Source organism: Panthera leo, chromosome B1, assembly GCF_018350215.1.
Source record: "Panthera leo isolate Ple1 chromosome B1, P.leo_Ple1_pat1.1, whole genome shotgun sequence".
Taxonomy (NCBI): Eukaryota; Metazoa; Chordata; class Mammalia; order Carnivora; family Felidae; genus Panthera; species Panthera leo.
The window spans coordinates 17,252,055-17,271,236 of NC_056682.1; the positions used below are offsets into that span (position 1 = coordinate 17,252,055).

The 19,182-nt window shown below is 41.8% G+C and overlaps 1 protein-coding gene across 1 annotated transcript in view; it reads right to left on the reverse strand.

Annotated features, from left to right (window-relative positions):
- Positions 1-1,934: 1,934 nt before the first annotated feature.
- MTNR1A (melatonin receptor 1A) overlaps positions 1,935-19,182 on the reverse strand; it is a 39,466-nt gene continuing 22,218 nt past the window's right edge. Inside the window, exon 2 of the mRNA XM_042933832.1 lies at positions 1,935-2,800. Coding sequence (XP_042789766.1) covers positions 1,935-2,800 — 866 coding nt within the window. The remainder of the gene's footprint in view (positions 2,801-19,182) is intronic.

A 19,182-nucleotide genomic window follows, 5' to 3' on the forward strand; every position in this document is an offset into this window, starting at 1 on the left:
TATTAATATATTTAGTTAAGGACTTCCTACTTATTAATTTTACAGTGAGGAAGCCACTGATAATATTTTGAATGTTTAAAGGACTTCTACAAGGAGATGCCATTAGAGGAAATCTGAGACTTTGCCTCTGATCTTGATGAGTTGCTTTCTTATTGTCAGTGTTTGAACGAGCTACTGTTCCTATGCAGTGAAGAAAAAACATTTCAAGACTTTAAAGTTACACACCTCATTTTCTGGTGAGATACTCTACTTGGCAGACAATTTTTAAAGGGCACAGTTTCTAGTCAGCATTTTTGCTATTGTATAAGTTAAGAAACAGAATTCTATAAAGAGCAAAGGAACATACAGTTAGCAACGTAGTAATTCATCCCCAGCATCAAGATAAAAGTGTCATACACTTAAAGAAGAGTTTAGCTGCCATGGTTAATATTTTTAAGGTTCAATTATATGAAAATTGGAACATGGATTTAAAACTCATCTCTACTATTTAGTGTTGGTTCTGACTAGAACATTTACACATAAATGACTCGATGGGTAAAGTTCTAGACATAACTTACACACACACACATATACACCTACATTTGACTCCATAACCCCACCACAAAGCATGACTTAATGTTTCTCAAATATCCTTGATAAAAACAGTTAACAGAAGAACCTTTTAAAACCATTGATAGAACTTTCCAAGGAGATTCTGATTATCTAGACAGAGATTAGCAGATATATGAGATCACTTTGTGTCTTATGTATATAGTTGCAAATCACCAACTCCTCCCGTGTGACAGTTTTGTTGCAGAACTTTATAACGCTAGAAAACATGTCTCTAATTTCCTGCAAAGCACTCCAGTAACAAACCTCAAGGTGGTCCTAAATAGCTTTTTGGAGTGAATGAGAGCCATAGTTCATGAAACCATAGTTTACCTGTGCGTTTTTTCTTCTCCTAGACTTTCAGGATTATTAGAGCAATCAAATACTGAAATGAATTATTAAAGAATATTGTTTTGAAATATTTATACAAGGAAAGCAATCTGGTTCAGATATTTACTTGCCGAAAGAGATTATCAATCTAGAGCACAGTCAGCACTATACCTAAGGATCTATAGCTCTTTGATTCTTGGTACATTTTAACTAAACTCATTAAACAACTTCATAAATTACCAGCGATCAATTCAAAACAATTTGTCAGTGACATGAATAATAATCTTCAGTGACAAAATAAGAAGCCAATGTCTAATAAAATCCAATAGAATTTTGTATTTCGCTATTGCTTTCAGATACTGTGGTTATTGAGATCTGAAAAAGAGCTCTGTCATATAGTCCATGCTTTATCTAGTTGAACATGCAACACTCGAGAGAAAGAGACCGCATTTAGAATCATGACTATAGTCACCCAATGCTACCAGTGCCAAGTGAAAACTTTGCTGTGGTTTGTTGCTGATGTGTTGTCATTCTCTGATTTATTTTCAGCCTGTCGCTGTGTAATGAATCAATCATCCCACTTCTCTCTTGTTGTTCCATTTGCTTGTTTATGACTACGACACATCATTTGTTTTCCTCCAAGAAAGCTTCAAAAAGTGGAGGAAAAAAGCAAATGCTTTATGACACTCATTTGCAATAAAACTTTGCACACTGTTTCTCCACGTGAATACATTTAGCGTTTTTATTTAAAATCATTGCCCGCCCACGCCTCTGTCCCTGAACCATATTCTCCGATTAACATATAACTCTTACGTTCTGTATTTCTCTTCTTAAGCAGAATTAGAGACTGATTCAAAAGGCTGAACCCACAGAGCTCATAAACGAGAGACAACCTCCTAAGAGTGCAAGTTTTCTCGACTACCCTGTGCTTCTAGGCATCTGTCAAGAGGGAGGCAACCACGAAAATGAGTAAGACCTTGAGAAGTGTGTATACCTTGTCAGCAATGCTTTGTGTTTTAAACAGACTCCACTTTTACTAGGTTCTTGTTGGTCACTAACGGAGAGGGTTTGCATTTAACCCTATCTGTGTCATTAGAACGACACACAGAGAACATTCTGGCTGTACACAGTGAGACTATAATTCTTCTGTATTCCTTTCTGAAATTTTGGTTCAGGAGCCCATATATAATTGCATTGAGGCAGCTGTTGAAATATGCCATATAGTAACTCGCCACAAATAGCCACTCTGGGATCCTGGGTACCATGCCGGCGGGGTCGGAAGCCACGGCAAGACCAATAAAGTTGAGAGGAGCCCAGCAAATGGCAAAAAGTACAAAAACCACAAACATGGTGACAAAGTTCCTGAAGTCCTGTGGTTTCATCTTGGGTTTACTGTCAGGTTTCACCCTCCGCCTGACCCGAAGAACCAGGATCCATATTCTCAGGTAGCAGAAGATGACTATGGTCATAGGAACGAGGAAATGAAAGACCACTACCGCGATTGTGTATGCTGAGCTGACAGACTGCGTAAACGTGCAGGAGTAGATCCTCGGGTCGTACTGCAGGGTGCCGGTACGCAAGTTGGGCACGATCGCCACGAGGGTCAGCATCCATATCAGGAACACGCAGCAGAGGGAATTCCTGTTACTGTACAGCTTGTCGTACTTGAGGCTGTGGCAGATGTAGCAATAGCGGTTGATGGCAATTCCAGTGATATTGAATATTGAGCCAATGACACTCAAGCCCATCAGGAACCCGCTAATTTGGCAGTGCAGATGGCCCAGATTCCACCCGTTGTTAAATATAGATATCAGCACCAAGGGGTATGGATACACGGCTACCACCAGGTCTGCAACTGCCAGGCTCACCACGAATAGATTTCCTAAAAGAGAAAGGTTTAGAAAATACAGGTTGTTACCGATCTTGTGCGGATTGCAGGGGTTTTCTTTCACAGTTCTTTGTGCTCAAAGAGCTCTTCTTACAACTCAGCTAACCGGGCATCACGGCTGCTGCCGCATGATAAATGAAACGGAGGCCATCTTCACCCGGAAGTAAGCCCACCATTGCCCTGGTCAAATCAGTTCTGCTGTTCACAAATTCCCACGTCCCTAAAACGAGGCATATTCCATGTCAGAAACTGATGTTCTTCAAACCATTTGGTTTCTCTTGTAATTAAAAACAAAACAAAAGAAAACAAAAAACTCGAGTTCAGTATACTCGTGTTACATATTTTGTTCTGGAATAGTCTACATGACCTGAGAAACCTCATGTCCCACATTTTCCCAAGTGACGTGTGACTTCTCTAAGTTCTGAGCTTTCTGTCCCTCTAACTCTCCAGCCACCCTCAAAGGCTGCCTCTGACTCCTGTTCTTGGGGAGCAATAAATCCTTGGCCATAGTGTAACAGTTAAGAGGAAAAGGGTTCTTTCGTCAACTGTCTGGGTTAGAATATTGACTTCACCCCTTGCTAGCTGTCTCCCTGAGGCAAGTATCATCATCTCACCGGATGTCGACTTCCTCTTCTCTAAGTTGGGGATAATGATAGTACCTTCTTCATAAGGGGATGATGAGCGTGAATTGAGACAGTCTATGTCAAGTACCAAGCAGAATTTGTCACGTGATAAGCGCTCCACAAATATTGGCATTCTACAACACTCACCTCAATCCAAAGGAAAAGGGAGGAATACTTGTAGGTTTCATAAAGAACTTAAGGTCTAAAAACTAAACCCTAAATATTTTCTATGTTCATAACGCAACACATTTTAAAGTCTAAAAACAAGGAACTCTAGTCAAATTTTAGAAGATACTCTGCAAGGATGTTCTTTACTTTGGTGGCTCATTTTGTCTTTGTTTCTTACTCTTCTTTCTGCCTTGAATGGCTCCTCTCTCTCATTTTTAAAATGGTACCCATTTTTCCAAACCCATTTTTGATAGAAATGCCCAGAGCCTTTACTTATTTGCCCAACTATGGGGATAAACCTTCCTCTCTTGAAGGCGTCTAAATCACATTTTTATGCCACATTTAATTTGGATTAACTTATGATAAATTTCATTCAATAATACCTTACCGAATGCATTTAATAGGTGGTGCAGAAACAGAAATGTACAGACAGTGATCCTATAATCCTTAAGCTTAGAAAAATAAGATAGAAAGAGTACAATACGTACAGAAAAGGAATACAGTGAGCATGAGAGAAGCGGGGAGGAACATTCCAGGCAGAGTGACCTTATGTTTTGCATTTTATTATATTTGTGCACTTCACTTTGCCATATTTCCAGACTGTAGTACCCTAAAAGTGTGTCCACCTCATAAATGCATCTACAATAGTACCCACTTGGGACTTCTTGTTCAAATGCTTGATGGCAGATATTAAATTGTCATCTCCCAATACCTGAAATAAAATCACCTTTGTAGGGGAAGTTCCTGTCTGGTTAATTTTATTTCACAGTCCTCCAAAAATTGCAAAGAAGTGAAGTAAAACAGTTGTGGCTAAAAAAAAAAAAAAAAAAAAAAACACAACTCATGGATTTGCCATTTAAGTAGGAATTTCAGATAAATTGTTGTAAATACAACTTCTTCAAAAGCTGGCTATACGAGGCCAAATTAAAGCAATCAAAACAAATTTATGTCTCCCCAGAGAACAATTCCAATCGCCAGTGAAAATGTAAATTCCAACGTGGGCATGTTTTAATGAATTTTTAACTCAAAGTGGGTAATACTTTAAAAATATGTACCATATGTGAAATTCAGCTACAACTTGTCATCGAAGCAGTACATTTTTACCTAAAACGTCATGATGACAAATGGCCATAAATAGATTTATTTTTCAAGAGCCTAAAACTGAGATCATCAACCGTGTCACAGGTTTGTTTCATAGCATTCATCCTCTGCCCCAGGTAGTTCGCAGCAATTAGGCTTCTTTTTTTAAGTCGTTACATTAATTAAATCATTTGTTTAGTTTTCTTTGAACTAATCCCATTTTACCAGAGTTGGGAGAAAAAAACAATTCAGCCATAGGCTCTTTGTAGATGTGGCTAATAGTGTCTCAGCTGGAAGCTTTATCACATCTGCAATGTGTGCGTAGAGGGTGTGTGTGTTGGGGAGAAGAATGATAAGGTAAGAGTAATTAACTTAATCATGATCATCCACATTATAAGATCACCTATTTCATCTCAGCCCTGTGTGTGTCCAGATAGACCGCCATCTCTCCATTTTTGCAGACACCCAACCCTCTGTACAACCAGCACAACAACGCGTTATGAAATTTCAAGTAAGTCCTGTGAAAGGCTAGCAATTCCTCTTCGGTTGGATTTACGTCCAGCCCTTGCCCCAGAAGAACTGTAGACTCAGGGGATGTTAAGATGGGGAGGAACACTAGTGATCATGCAGGATAATTGCTACTTTTTAGAGGTGAGGAAAGCTGAGAAACGGGGAATTCAATCGGAAGAAGTCCTACCATGAATGCAAGATTGCCACGGCGCTGTTGATTTGTTAATGTCGCTCGGTGCATTTCCCTAAGAGAGTTCCTGTGGCTAGAAGTAGGTGAGGGTTGGGTAATGGGCCCTCTGGCCAGGCAGGCCCTGGCTTAGAGCCTCTTTAGGCATAATTCTAAAAAAGCATCTTAGAACCAGAATAAGGGGAAGGCAGTTACGGGTCTCTGTACCGGTAACAAGAAGATACCGCAAACAGCCTCACGATGATTAAAGACACAGGCAAACTATAAAGTGCTGAGCAAACAATCATTCTGGTGAATAAAACCTTAAATTGTAAGTGAAATGTGGCACGGATGTGAATAAGATCAGATAGCAGACAGCTGAAGAGTTGCCTTGTCTGAACCGCCTCCTTCAGCACGAGTCCGGGGACTTCCCTCTGGGAATGGCCAGAGCAAGGGGTCATCGCCTTTCTATTTATAAGTACTTCTCTTCTTCTTACCATCTTCCCACAGCTCAAGCTGTTAAGTCCATGAGGGCGGCGCCCACCTTACACATCTTTCTCCCCCTACGACAGGGCCTGGCGCAGAGTTGTGTCTTGACACAAAATGCAGAGTGGGTGTATCTTATATGGACTAAGCTGAAAGGGCATTTGCATGCAGAGCTTCAGGGTTTTCTGTTCCCCGGCAGAGACCATTGCATGAGGGGTAAAAGGTGGAAGCGAAGCAGCAGTCGAGTCCCCTGTGTGCTTCCAGGCGGGCGTACGGCCCCAGGCACTGTGGGGTCTCTGGCCCTCTCACTCCTGTCCCCGGCCTGCAGTGAGGGCTGCCGATGCAGGGGGCCCACAGCGTCTCCTGCTCCTTCTCGGAGCTCCAGCCTGGCTTGGAGGAAGGGAGACTGACAAGAGTTCAGTCCGTCCTCCTGGGTTCCAGCCCTTCCTCCAACGATCTCATTTGCCCTTTCTTTTCCTCTTGACATCCATCTTTTCTTCTCAGGTGCCTTATCTATAGACTCTAGGCTCCTGAAGGCTAATTTGATGTGTCAGCACGACCAGGGTCAGAGGATGCTCAGGGAGCTGGTTAAACATCACTTGTGGGTGTGTCTGGAAGGGTGGTTCCAGAGGAAATTAGCATTTGAATGAACAGACCTGGTAGAGCAGAGGTCCTCAGGTGTCAGCCAATCCAGTAAGGGCCTAACACAGAAAAGTTGAAGGAAAGGGAAACTCAGTCTCTCTGCCTGCCTCCTTAGGCTGGAACATCAGTCTTCTCAGTCTGTAGAATGGGATGACAGTACAGGTGCTCTCGGGTCTTGGGATTCAGACCAGAACTACACCAGCTCTCCTGGGTCTCCAGCTTATAGATGGTAGACTGAGGGACTTCTCAGCCTCCACAGTCAAGAAAGCCAGTTCTTGATAATAAATACAGTAAGCCAATATAATGTAGGGTATATAACATATTAATAAAATAGATCTATTAATAAACTAATAGAATATACTATTCTAAATAGAATATATACTAACATACTAATAGACTATTCTGTTATTTATTGTATATATCCTATGGCCTACTGCTATTTAGAGAACATATTATTCTCTGAATAGAATACATTGAACATACTACTAGAATATATATATATTCTGTTGGCTCCGTTTCTCTGACGAACCCTGGCTAATACAAGGCCCCGGCATCAGACACAGAAGCAACACCTTCAACTGAATTGTTTAATCAGCTCCCATAATTGCTCTACTCATTTTGTTTCTCAGATTGATTGAACCCTGACTGATACAAAATTTGGTACTAGGGGCGCCTGGGTGGCGCAGTCGGTTAAGCGTCCGACTTCAGCCAGGTCAGGATCTCGCGGTCCGTGAGTTCGAGCCCCGCATCAGGCTCTGGGCTGATGGCTCGGAGCCTGGAGCCTGTTTCCGATTCTGTGTCTCCCTCTCTCTCTCTGCCCCTCCCCCGTTCATGCTCTGTCTCTTTCTGTCCCAAAAATAAATAAAAAAAACGTTGAAAAAAAAATTTTTTTAATTTGGTACTAGAAGTAGACCGAGAAACTTTAAGGAGGGTTTCTCTGTGTTGGTTCTTAGCGGCCTGGATCTAATTCTCTAATGGCATTAGATTTAAAGGCATTAAAAACCTTATTTCCGGGAGCAAGGAGGACCCTGGTAGTTCATGGCATGCAGTGGCAAAAGAGTTATTTAAATTATCACCTGTATTCATCTTCCAAGGTGAAGAACAAGTTGGTGCATCACCCTCCTACCACTAAATACACACACACACACACACACACACACACACACACACCCCTAATTTTGACACGCTACACCAATCCGTTTACTGAGTAACCCAAAAAGCAGGCAGTTTCGAGTAGAGCCGAGAATAAGAAAAGTCTCTGAAAGCTATTCTACCGTTGGACTCATATGATCCACTGGTGTTTGAATTGTTTGTTGTAGATCTGGAGATGTAAGGCTCCCTTACCAGGCCTACAGGAGTGACTTATAACCATAGACTCAACATTTTGTGACAAATCTATGCCTTCCTTTGCAGACTAGAATTCCCCTTTAGAGAAACAGTCATTGGCTTGCTCCTCAGCATTAGCAGAGTCTGAAAACTTGACCACAGATGACCAAGTGACCGTGTGATCTGAAAAATCTCTTATGGACTTCGTATTGTCTGACCCACTAAAATCAATCAAGTTGGCATGCACCGTATAGAACAGAAGTGGTGTAGACAAAACCTGGCCCAAGCATGTATTGAGGGCACAAGGAAATTTCATGAGCAAGTGTCACAGATGCGTGTGGCCCACATTCCTACCACATTGCCCCCCTTTTCACAGCCTCCACCTATGGCCTCATGAGGAGTCCCCTGTGGTCAGTTAATAAGGAAGGAAAAAACTCCTGGCATGCTTTACTGATGGTTTCTCGTGACATGCTAGTCCTGTCCCAAATTGGATGTTGTAGCACTACAGGCCAACTATATCCAGTGAATAGAACTTTGAACAGAACTTCAAACTGCTTGTTGATTTTGCCTGGAAACAGAGATGGCCTCAGGCACACACTTACCCTGATTCATAGACAGTGGCTAATGGTATAGTGAGATGGTCAAGGACTGGAAGGAACAGGTTTAGAAAACTGGTAACACAGGAAGCCGGAGAAAGAGTAGGAACACAGGCCTCTCAGAATGGGCAATGAGTATGAAGACACGTGTGTCCCATACAAAACTCACCAGAAAGCAATCTCAGCAGAAGAGGATCTGGGGTATTTTGTTTGTTTTTTTTGTTTGTTTTGGGGGGTTTTTCTTTTGTTTTTAGCCAGAAGAGGATCTTTTTTTTTTTAATTTATTTTTTAAATTTACATCCAAGTTAGTTAGCATATAGTGCAACAATGATTTCAGGAGTAGATTCCTTAATGCCCCTTACCCAAGCCCATCCCGCCTCCCACAATCCCTCCAGGAACCCTCTCTTTTTCTCCGTATTTAAGAGTCTCTCATGTTTTGTCCCCTTCCCTGTTTTTATATTATTTTTCTTTCCCTTCCCTTATGTTCATCTGTTTTGTCTCTTCAAGTCCTCAAATGAGTGAAGTCATAAGATATTTGTCTTTCTCTCACTTACTAATTTCACTTAGCATAATACCCTCTAGTTCCATCCATGTAGTTGCAAATGGCAAGATTTCATTCTTTTTCATTGCTGAGTAATACTCCATTGTATACATATTCCACACCTTCTTTATCCATTCATTCGTCGATGAACATTTGGGCTCTTTCCATACTTTGGCTGTTGTCGATAGGGCTGCTATAAACATTGGGGTGCATGTGCCCCTTCAAAACAGCACACCTGTATCCCTTGGATGAATACCTACTAGTGCAGTTGCTGGGTCATAGGGTGAATCTACTTTTAATGTTTTGAGGAACCTCCATACTGTTTTCTGGAGTGGCTGCACCAGCTTGCATTCCCACCAGCAGTGCAAAAGAGATCCTCTTTCTCTGCATCCTTGCCAACATCTGTGGTTGCCTGAGTTGTTAATGTTGGCCGTTCTGACAGGTATGAGGTGGTATCTCATTGTGGCTTTAATTTGTATTTCCCTGATGATGAGTGATGTGGAGCATTTTTTCATGGCTTGGTTGGCCATGCAGATGTCTTCTTTGGAGAAGTGTCTATTCATGCCTTTTGCCCATTTCTTCCCTGGATTATTTGTTTTTTGGGTATTGAGATTGATAAATTCTCTATAGATTTGGGATACTAACCCTTTATCTAATATGTCATTTGCAAATATCTTCTCCCATTCTGTCGGTTGCCTTTTAGTTTTGCTGATTGTTTCCTTCCCTGTGTAGAAGCTTTTTATTTTGATGAGGTCCCAGTAGTTCATTTTTGCTTTTGTTTCCCTTGCCTCTGGAGACATGTTGAGTAAGAAGTTGCTGTGGCCAAGGTCAAAGAGGTTTTTGCCTGTTTTTTCCTCTAGGATTTTGATGGCTTCCTGTCTTACATTTAGATCTTTCATCCATTTTGAGTTTATTTTTGTGTATGGTGTAAGAAAGTGGTCCAGGTTCATTCTTCTGCATGTCGCTGTCCAATTTTCCCAGCACCACTTGCTGAAGAGACTGTGTTTATTCCATTGAATATTCTTTCCTGCTTTGTCAAAGATTAGTTGGCCATACGTTTGTGGGTCCATTTCTGGGTTCTCTATTCTGTTCCATTGATCTGAGTGTCTGTTTTTGTGCCAGTACCATACTGTCTTGATGATTGCAGCTTTGTAATACAGTTTGAAGTCTGGAATTGTGATGACTCCAGCTTTGGTTTTCTTTATCAAGATTGCTTTGGCTATTAGCAGTCTTTTCTGGTTCCATACAAATTTTAGGATTGTTTGTTCTAGCTCTGGAAGAATGCTGGTGTTATTTTGATAGGTATTGCATTGAATATGTAGACTGCTTTGGGTAGTATTGACATTGTAACAAGACTTGTTCTTCCTATCCAGGAGCAGAGAATATTTTTCCATTTTTTTGTGTCTTCTTCAATTTCTTTCATAAGATTTCTATAGTTTTCAATTTTAGATTTTTCACCTCTTTGGTTAGATTTATTCCTAGGTATTTTATGGTTTTTGGTGCAATTGAAAATGGGATCAATTCCTTGATTTCACTTTTTGTTGCTTCATTATTGGCATATAGGAATGCAACTGATTTCTGTGTATTGATTTTGTATCCTGCAACTTTGCTGAATTCATGGATCAGTTCTGGCAGTTTTTTTGGTGAAATCTTCTAGGTTGCCCATATAGAGATCATGTCATCTGTGAAGAGTAATTTGGGTGCCTTTTATTTCTTTGTGTTGTCTGATTGCAGAGGCCAAGACTTCCAATACTATGTTGAATAACAGTGGCGAGAGTGGACATCCCTATCTTGTTCCTGACCTTAGGCGGAAAGCTCTCAGTTTTTCTCCATTGAGGATGATATTACCAGTGGGTCTTTGATATATGGCTTTTATGATCTTGAGGTATGATCCTTCTATCCCTTCTTTCTTGAGGGTTTTTATCAAGAAAGGATGCTATGTTTTGTCAAATGCTTTCTGTGCATCTGTTGAGAGGGTCATGTGGTTCTTGTCCTTTCTTTTATTGACGTGATGAATCACATCGATTGTTTTGTGGATTCTGAACCAGCTCTGCATCCAGGTGTAAATCCCACTTGCTTGTGGGATAATTTTTGAATAATTTTTTAATGTATTGTTGGATCCAGTTGTCTAATATTTTGTTGAGGATTTTTGCATCCATATTCATCAGGAAAATTGGTCTATAGTTCTCCTTTTTAGTGGGGTCTTCATCTTGTTTTGGAATCAAGGTAATGTTGGCTTCATAGAAAGAGTTTGGAAGTTTTCCTTCTGTTTCTATTTTTTGGAACAACTTCAAGAGAATAGGTGTTAACTCTTCCTTAAATGTTTGCTAGAATTCTCCTGGAAAGCCATCTGGCCCTAGACTCATTTTTTGGCAGATTTTTGATTACTAATTCCATTTCTTTACTAGTTATGGGTCTGTTCAAATTTTCTATTTCTTCCTGTTTCAGTTTTGGTAGTTTATATGTTTCTATGAATTTGTCCATTTCTTCCAGATTGCCCATTTTATTAGCGTATAATTTCTCATAATATTCTCTTATTATTGTTTGTATTTCTGCTGTTGTGGTTGTGATCTCTCCTCTTTCATTCTTGATTTTTATTTATTCGGGTCCTCTCCTTTTTCTTTTTGATCATACTGGCTAGTGGTTTATCAATTGTTAATTCTTTCAAAGAACCAGCTCCTGGTTTCATTGATCTGTTTTTTGGGTGATTTTTTTTTTTTTTTTTTTTTTTTTTGTTTCAATAGCATTGATTTCTGCTCTAATCTCTATTATTTCCTGACTTCAGCTGGTTTTGGGTTTTATTTGCTCTTCTTTTTCCAGTTCTTTAAGGTGTAAGGTTAGGTTGTGTATCTGAGACCTTTCTTCCTTCTTTAGGTAGGCCTGGATTGCTACATACTTCGCTCTTATGACTGCTTTTGCTGCATCCCAAAGGTTTTGGGCTATGGTGTTATCATTTTTGTTGGCTTCCATGTACTTTTTAATTTCCTCTTTAACTTCTTGGTTAGCCCATTCATTCTTTAGTAGGATGTTCTTTAGTCTCCAACTATTTGTTATCTTTCCAAATTTTTTCTTGTGGTTAATTTTGAGTGTCATAACATTATGGTCTGAAAATATGCATGGTATGATCTCTATCTTTTTGTACTTGATGACAGCTGATTTGTGTCCGAGTATGTGATCTAATCTGGACAACGTTCCATGTGCACTGGAGAAGAATGTATGTTTTGCTGCTTTAGGATGAAATGTTCTGAATGTATCTGTTAAGTCCATCTGGTCCAGTGTGTCATTCAAAGCCGTTGTTTCCTTGTTGATTTTCTGTTTAGATGATCTGTCTATTGCTGTAAGTGGGGTGTTGAAGTCTCCTACTGTTATGGTATTATTATCAATGAGTTTCTTTTTGTTTGTAATTAATTGATTTATATATTTGAGTGCTTTCACATTTGGCACATAAATGTTTACAATTGTTAGGTCTTATGGGTGGATAGACCCCTTAGTTATCATACAATGCCCTTCTTCATCTCTTATTACAGTCTTTATTTTAAAGTCTAGATTGTCTGATATAAGTATGGCTATTCTGGCTTTCTTTTGTCTAGAAGAGGATCTTAATGACACAGCCTGTGTACATTGATCTTCGTTCAGCCACCACTGTCCCTGACCACTAGGCTCACAAAGTTATGCACCGGAAACAGAAGTTATTAATGGGCCCACCAACATAGAGTACTCCTCATTAAAATGACCTGGTTATAGCCACTGCTGACCTGGTGTGTCAGCAACCTGTAAACGGCAGAGACCAACACTGATATGGCACCATTCCCCAAGAATATCAGCCAGACAATAGCGGTAGATTGATTACATTGGACCACTGCCATCATCAAAGGGGAAGTACTTTGTTCACAGTGGAATAGAAGCATATTCTGGATCTGGATTTGCCTTTCGTACCCTTAATTCTTCCACCAAGCTGACATTCATAGACTTACAAGATACCTTTGTCTTTGTTTATGGTAAAAACACTGCTTCTGATGGAGGAACTCAATTTACAGCAAATGAAGCAAGGCATTGCGGTAGAATGCCTTGTGAAGGTTTAGTTCCAGCCCCAGCTGGATGAGCCTAGGGTGTCCCCCAGGGTGTAGTGTGTGTTCTAAATCAGTGACTGGATTCATGGATCAGAAAATCAAGGGTGGAAATGGTCATTTTTCTTCACATAATTATCCTAGTGATACCCTAGCAAAATATTTGCTTCCTGCCCTCACAACTATAGGTTCTGTTCTCAAGTCTTAGCTCCCAAGAGAAGAATGCTCCACCAAGAGACATAACATTGGTTTCCCCAAACTGGATGTTGAGACTGCCACCTGGCTGCTTTGGGCTCCTCCTCCCAGGGAATCAATAGACCGTCCTGAAGGGGGTGAATAATCCTGATTTTCAAGGGAAAACTGGGTTGTTACCACACAGTAGGAGCAGTGATGTGTGTGTGTCTGCAATGCAGGAGCTCCCCTGCAGTGCCTTGGTTTTGCCACACCCTGTGATTAAAGCCACAGGAAAACCAAGCATCCCAATGGAGGCAGAAATGCCAATGTGGGAAACTTTGAGAAGGAAAGTTTGAGTCACCTGACAGGCAAGAAATCTCTCTCCCTAACACTGTATAAAGTTTGGGCCTTGAGTTTGTCCTCATCAACATGTTTCTACTCTAGCTATCTTGTTACTAATTTGGTAACAATTAAATCTGTGCAATGATGTAACCTGCAGAGAATTCTTTTGCTTATGTGGACCCTCTTCAAAATGCTGGCAGGGGGAGCCCATTACTATGGCAGGCTGGTCTCTGGGTTGTTTGTTACCTCTTCTCTATGTCACAGGCCTTGGAGTAGATGTTGCCGATATCTTTTTCAAGTCCCTCTGCCAGGCTGGTAGGTGCCCTTATCCCTGGAATTTTGATGAAGTTTGGGTGCTTCCATTTAGTTGCAGCTACACCCTTCTCCAGAGAATTGCCCTCAGTTGAGTAGACAATGGATGACCAATTGACAATGGAGTACAAAAGGCCAGCCCCTTCACCTTCAATGGCTACAACTCTGTGGTTGGATTTACATCCGGAGGCCTCAGCTTCTCAGATCAGGCCAAGTCTCCGTTTGACCTGAGATCCTTTCCTTGCTTGCCTCTCCCTGCCCTAGTCAGAGTCCTTCACCCACCACAGGTCTCTCCCGAGAGCACTCCCTCAACAAAGCAGGAGCAGCGAACATGCCAGCTCCCTCTCAGGTTCTGTTTCTAGGCAACCTGAGATAGACGTTCAGCTCTGTGATGCAGTTAGGTAGTTTTCTACACAAGTCACCCGCTTCTAAGATAAAAAAAAAAAAAGAAAAACTACTTACTATGCTATCTTACAGAAACAAACCAACCAGCCATATTGGGTAGAGGGTCCAGAGTTTAAATGCTTTTTGGTATTGCTTATTTTTTTTAAGTTTATTTATTTTGAGAGACAGAGAGAGAACATGCGTCCTCCTGAGCGGGGAAGAGGTGGAGAAAGAGGGAGAGACAGAGAATCCCAAGCAGGCTCCACACCGTCAGCACGGAGCCCGACGTAGGGCTCCAGTTCACTAACCATGAGATCATGACCTGAGCTGAAATCAAGAGTCAGATGCTTAACGGACTGAGCCACCCAAGTGCCCTGGTACTGCTTTTCAATCCTTTCATCCTTGTTATGTGTACACGTTTCCAACATCAAACCAGCACATGACCCCGCTCATGTGCATAGAAGTCTGTCTCCCTCTAAAGACCTCTTGAGGTCCAGGACTGTGACTGCACGGTGCCTGGCACGTAGCACATGATCGGGAACAGTTTTCTGCGTGAACAAACCTCACTCATGCAAAGGTAGAAATTAGTTCTTTTTTTTTTTTTTTTTGGCTCTTATTTGCCAAGATGTTGGTTTTCTCAACAGGCCAGTATTAGCCTGGAGTTGGACTTGGAAAGCAAGATTAGAGACCCCCTGAGTTATTGTTCATAATTAAAAATATAAAACCCTGGCTGTGCCTGAATTGTGCCTAACATCAAAGAGATAAAGACCAGTTTAAAGAGCGAAAAAATATACTTTGGCTACTCTTGAAAACATTTTTCATTTGTTTTACGCAGCAAATCCCATAGACTCACATCTAAGAAGTCTGGCTTAAAAGAAGAAGCTATCTATTTTGCATATCAAAGCTCACAGGCAGTGCCTTACATTCTTAGATTTCAAAGGACTATATTTGAGAAACTTCTCTTTTCAGATTATTGGAGGCAGTGTGGACCGTAAGTTTAGAAACAAAAACATCAGCATTCAGATCCTGGCTATGACACCTGCTAACCACCCTCGGGTAAGTCACAGCTTCCCGGAGCCTCTGGCTCCTAATATGTAATAAATCAGGGTAACAATGACCACAGGGAGGAGTTGAGAGAGCGCATAGAGCACATTTGGCTTTGGATATTTATTCCTTCTCTTCCACCGTGATGAAAACCACGTGTTGTGCTTCACAGAAAGTTCCTCCCCGGTCAGAAAGCCCTGGCTGAGGTGGCCTCTCTCCCGGCAAGGACTCCTCTCCCAATCCCTGCCGTCTTGCAGGGCTCTTCCTGGACACATAAGCCTCCTTTTATCCTTCTGGCTACCAGCCCTTTCCTCTCCCCTCAAAGGTATCCCCTCTCTTGTCTTCCCACCTGCTTTCAACTCACCTTCCTGTAACATCTGGCTTCTACCCACACCGCGTTGCTGAAACTTCTCTCCAGTCATCAGGGGCATTCTTTTTTTTTTTTTTTTTAATTTTTTTTTAACGTTTTATTTATTTTTGAGACAGGGAGAGACAGAGCATGAACGGGGGAGGGTCAGAGAGAGGGAGACAAAGAATCTGAAACAGGCTCCAGGCTCTGAGCTGTCAGCACAGAGCCCGACGTGGGGCTCGAACTCACTGACCGCGAGATCACGACCTGAGCCGAAGTCGGCCGCTTAACCGACTGAGCCACCCAGGCGCATCAGGGGCATTCTTAATGAGCCTTCAGTCAGCCCTCCTCCTCCTTATGGTCCTGACATCTAATACCCTGTCCACGTAAACCGTCCATATACAACCCTGTGCGAAGAGTGTAACATACTATGCATGTGATACCTGATCACACCTTAGATTTTCGCTGTCTTGCTTCCTTGACCCCACTTGCCTCCCTGGCTCTTGACGCTCTGTCTGCATCTCACTGTGTTCCCGGCCCTACTCCTTACCTTGGTGGTGACTCTTTAACACTGGAAACTTGAGTTGATCGATGGAGAGTGTCTTGGCTGTTCTGTTACCACACAGTAATATATGTAGTAAAAGAGACTAAGAAAACTTCCGCATATCATAAAGCGACATAACCCTCGAGCTGTAGTACAGTTTTCAATTTTTAAAAGTGTGAAATCCTGCCAAGAACTCTCCTCATTTTCTAGATCTCATTACTCTTTTCCCAGAAGGGTGGTTTGGGGAGATGTTTGTCATATGTAAATATCCACACTACAGTCCCATTGATTCGGCCTTTCATGTATAAGCTAAACACAAACTACCGATGTCAGCGGGGAGCCTGGGAAGATGGCGGAGTAGAAGGGCCCTGAGCTCACCCTGTCCCACGTTGACAGCTAGACATCATCCGCATCCAAGTTCGTGACCTCTGGAGAGCGACCTGAAGACTGGAAGGGCAGACTCCGCAACTACACGTAGAGAGGAAGCTGCATCCGAAAGGTTGGGAAGGGCAGAAAGGTGGAGAGGGGCTGGCTGCGGGAGGGAGGGAGCCACCTGCATGGAGAGGGCAGAGAGGGCCGCTTCCCGGCATAAACATGGGGCCACCTGAAGGGGGCAGGGTTGCACACACGTGTGTACCTCAGCACAGGCCTCAGGGCAAATTTGGCGAAAGCCGTGCCCCTGCCCCACCCGGCCACTGCTGCGTGCCTGGCGGCACCCCCTGCCCAGACGCTGGGGGCACAGCTGTCTCCCTGCCCCGGGCCCAGCCGTGTGCTCGACAAACAGCCCCCAGCCACCACAGCGCTGCAGAAGATCTGGCCTAGGACGAGTGGCCCAACGTGAATTTTGCTACCACCAGTGCCCCGTTCTCAAGGTCCCTGCAGACAGGCACCCTCAGAGCTGGCCTGCCTGGGTCCCGCTAATACCACACAAAGCAGACAAAACCAACAACTGGCAAAGAGTCCGTGCGGATGACTGCACGGAAAGGAAAAGTGACTCAGACACAGCAGCAGGGCATAAGCAACACACACGGGACACTCTCCTGAAGTGCCAGGTTCTGGTGAACAGGGGACGCTGCACTGCAGGGCACTCGAGGACCTCTTCTTCATAAAGTCACTACTTTTGAAAGAGAAGACACAGCTGCCTTTTTTTTTTTTAACAGAGAAATAGGCACGGAGAGGCAGACAAAAGGAGGAAACAGAGAAGTTTATCCCAAATGAATGAACAGGACAAGGGTACAACCTGAGATCTAAGTGAAACAAATATAAGGAAGATGCCTGATAGAGAATTTAAAGCACTGATCATAAGGATATTTACCGGAGGAGCACTACTTACATTAGACAAAATAGGTTTTAAAACAAAGACTGTAAGAAGAGAAAAAGAACACTATATAATTATAACATAATCTTCAATAAAAAGAACAATTGTGAATATTTTTTTAATATAATATTGTCACGTTAGCTAACATACAGTGTATACAGTGTGCTCTTGGCTTTGGGAGTAGATTCCCATGACTGGTCACTTACGTACAACACCCAGTGCTCATCCCAACAAGTGCCCTCCTCCATGCCCATCACCCATTTACCCCTCTCTCCTCCATCAACCCTCAGTTTGTTCTCTGTATGTAAGAGTCTCTTATGGTTCGTTTCCCTGTTAGTAACTATTTTTTCCCCTTCCTTTCCCCCATGGACTTGTGTTAAGTTTCTCAATTCCACATATGAGTGAAAACATATGATATCTGTCTTTCTCTGACTGACTTAGTGCACTTGGCATAATACCCTCCAGTTCCATCCACGTTGTTGCAAATGGCAAGATTTCATCCTTTTTCATTGATGAGAAGTACTCCATTGTGTGTGTATGTATATATTATATATATTACACATATATATACACATATATATAATATATATAAAATATATTATATATATATATATATATATATACATATATATATATATATATAAAAATAACCACTTCTTTACCCATTCATCTGTTGATAGACATCTGGGCTCTTCCATGATTTGGCTATTGTTGATAGCCCTGCTGTAAACAGGGATACATGTGTCCCTATGAATCAGCACTCTTGTATCCTTTGGATAAATTCCTAGTAGTGTTATTGCTGGGTCGTAGAAGAATTCTATTTTTAATTTTTTGAGGAAACTCCACCCTGGTTTCCAGAGTGGCTGCATCAGTTTTCATTCCCACCAACAGTGCAAGAGGATTTCCCTTTCTCCACATCCTTGCCAACATCTGTTTCCTGAATTTTTAATTTTAGCCATTCTGACAGGTGTGAGGTGGTATCTCATTGTGGTTTTGATTTGTATTCCCCTGACAATGAGTGATGTTGAGCATCTTTTCATGTGTCTGTTAGCCATCTGGATGTCTTCTTTAGAAAAATGTCTGTTCATGTCTTCTGCCCATTTCTTCACTGGATCATTTGTTTTTCAGGTGTTGAGTTTGGTAAGTTCTTAATAGATTTTAGATGCTAACCCTTTATCTGGTATGTCATTTGTAAATATCTTCCCCCATTCCGTCAGTTGTCTTTTAGTTTTGTTGAGTGTTTCCTTTGCTGTGCAGAAGCTTTCTAGCTTGATGAAGTCCCAATAGTTCTCTTTTTCTTTTTTTCCTTGCCTTTGGAGACATGTTGAGTAAGAAGTTGCTGCATCTGAGGTCAAAGAGGTTGTTGCCTGTTTTCTCCTCTAGGGTGTTGATGGTTTCCTGTCTCACATTTAGGTCTCATCCATTTTCAATTTATTTTTGTGTGTGGTGTAAAAAAGCGGTCCAGTTTCATTCTTCTGCATGTTGCTGTCCGGTTCTCCCAGCACCATTTGCTAAAGAACTATCTTTTTTCCATTGGATACTCTTTCCTGCTCTGTCAAAGATTAGTTGGTCAAACATTTGTGGGTCTGATTCTGGAGTCTCTATCCTATTCCATTGGTCTATGTGTCTGTTTTTGTGCCAATACCATACTGTCTTGATGATTATAGCTTTGTAGTACAGGCTAAAGTCTAGGATTGTGATGCC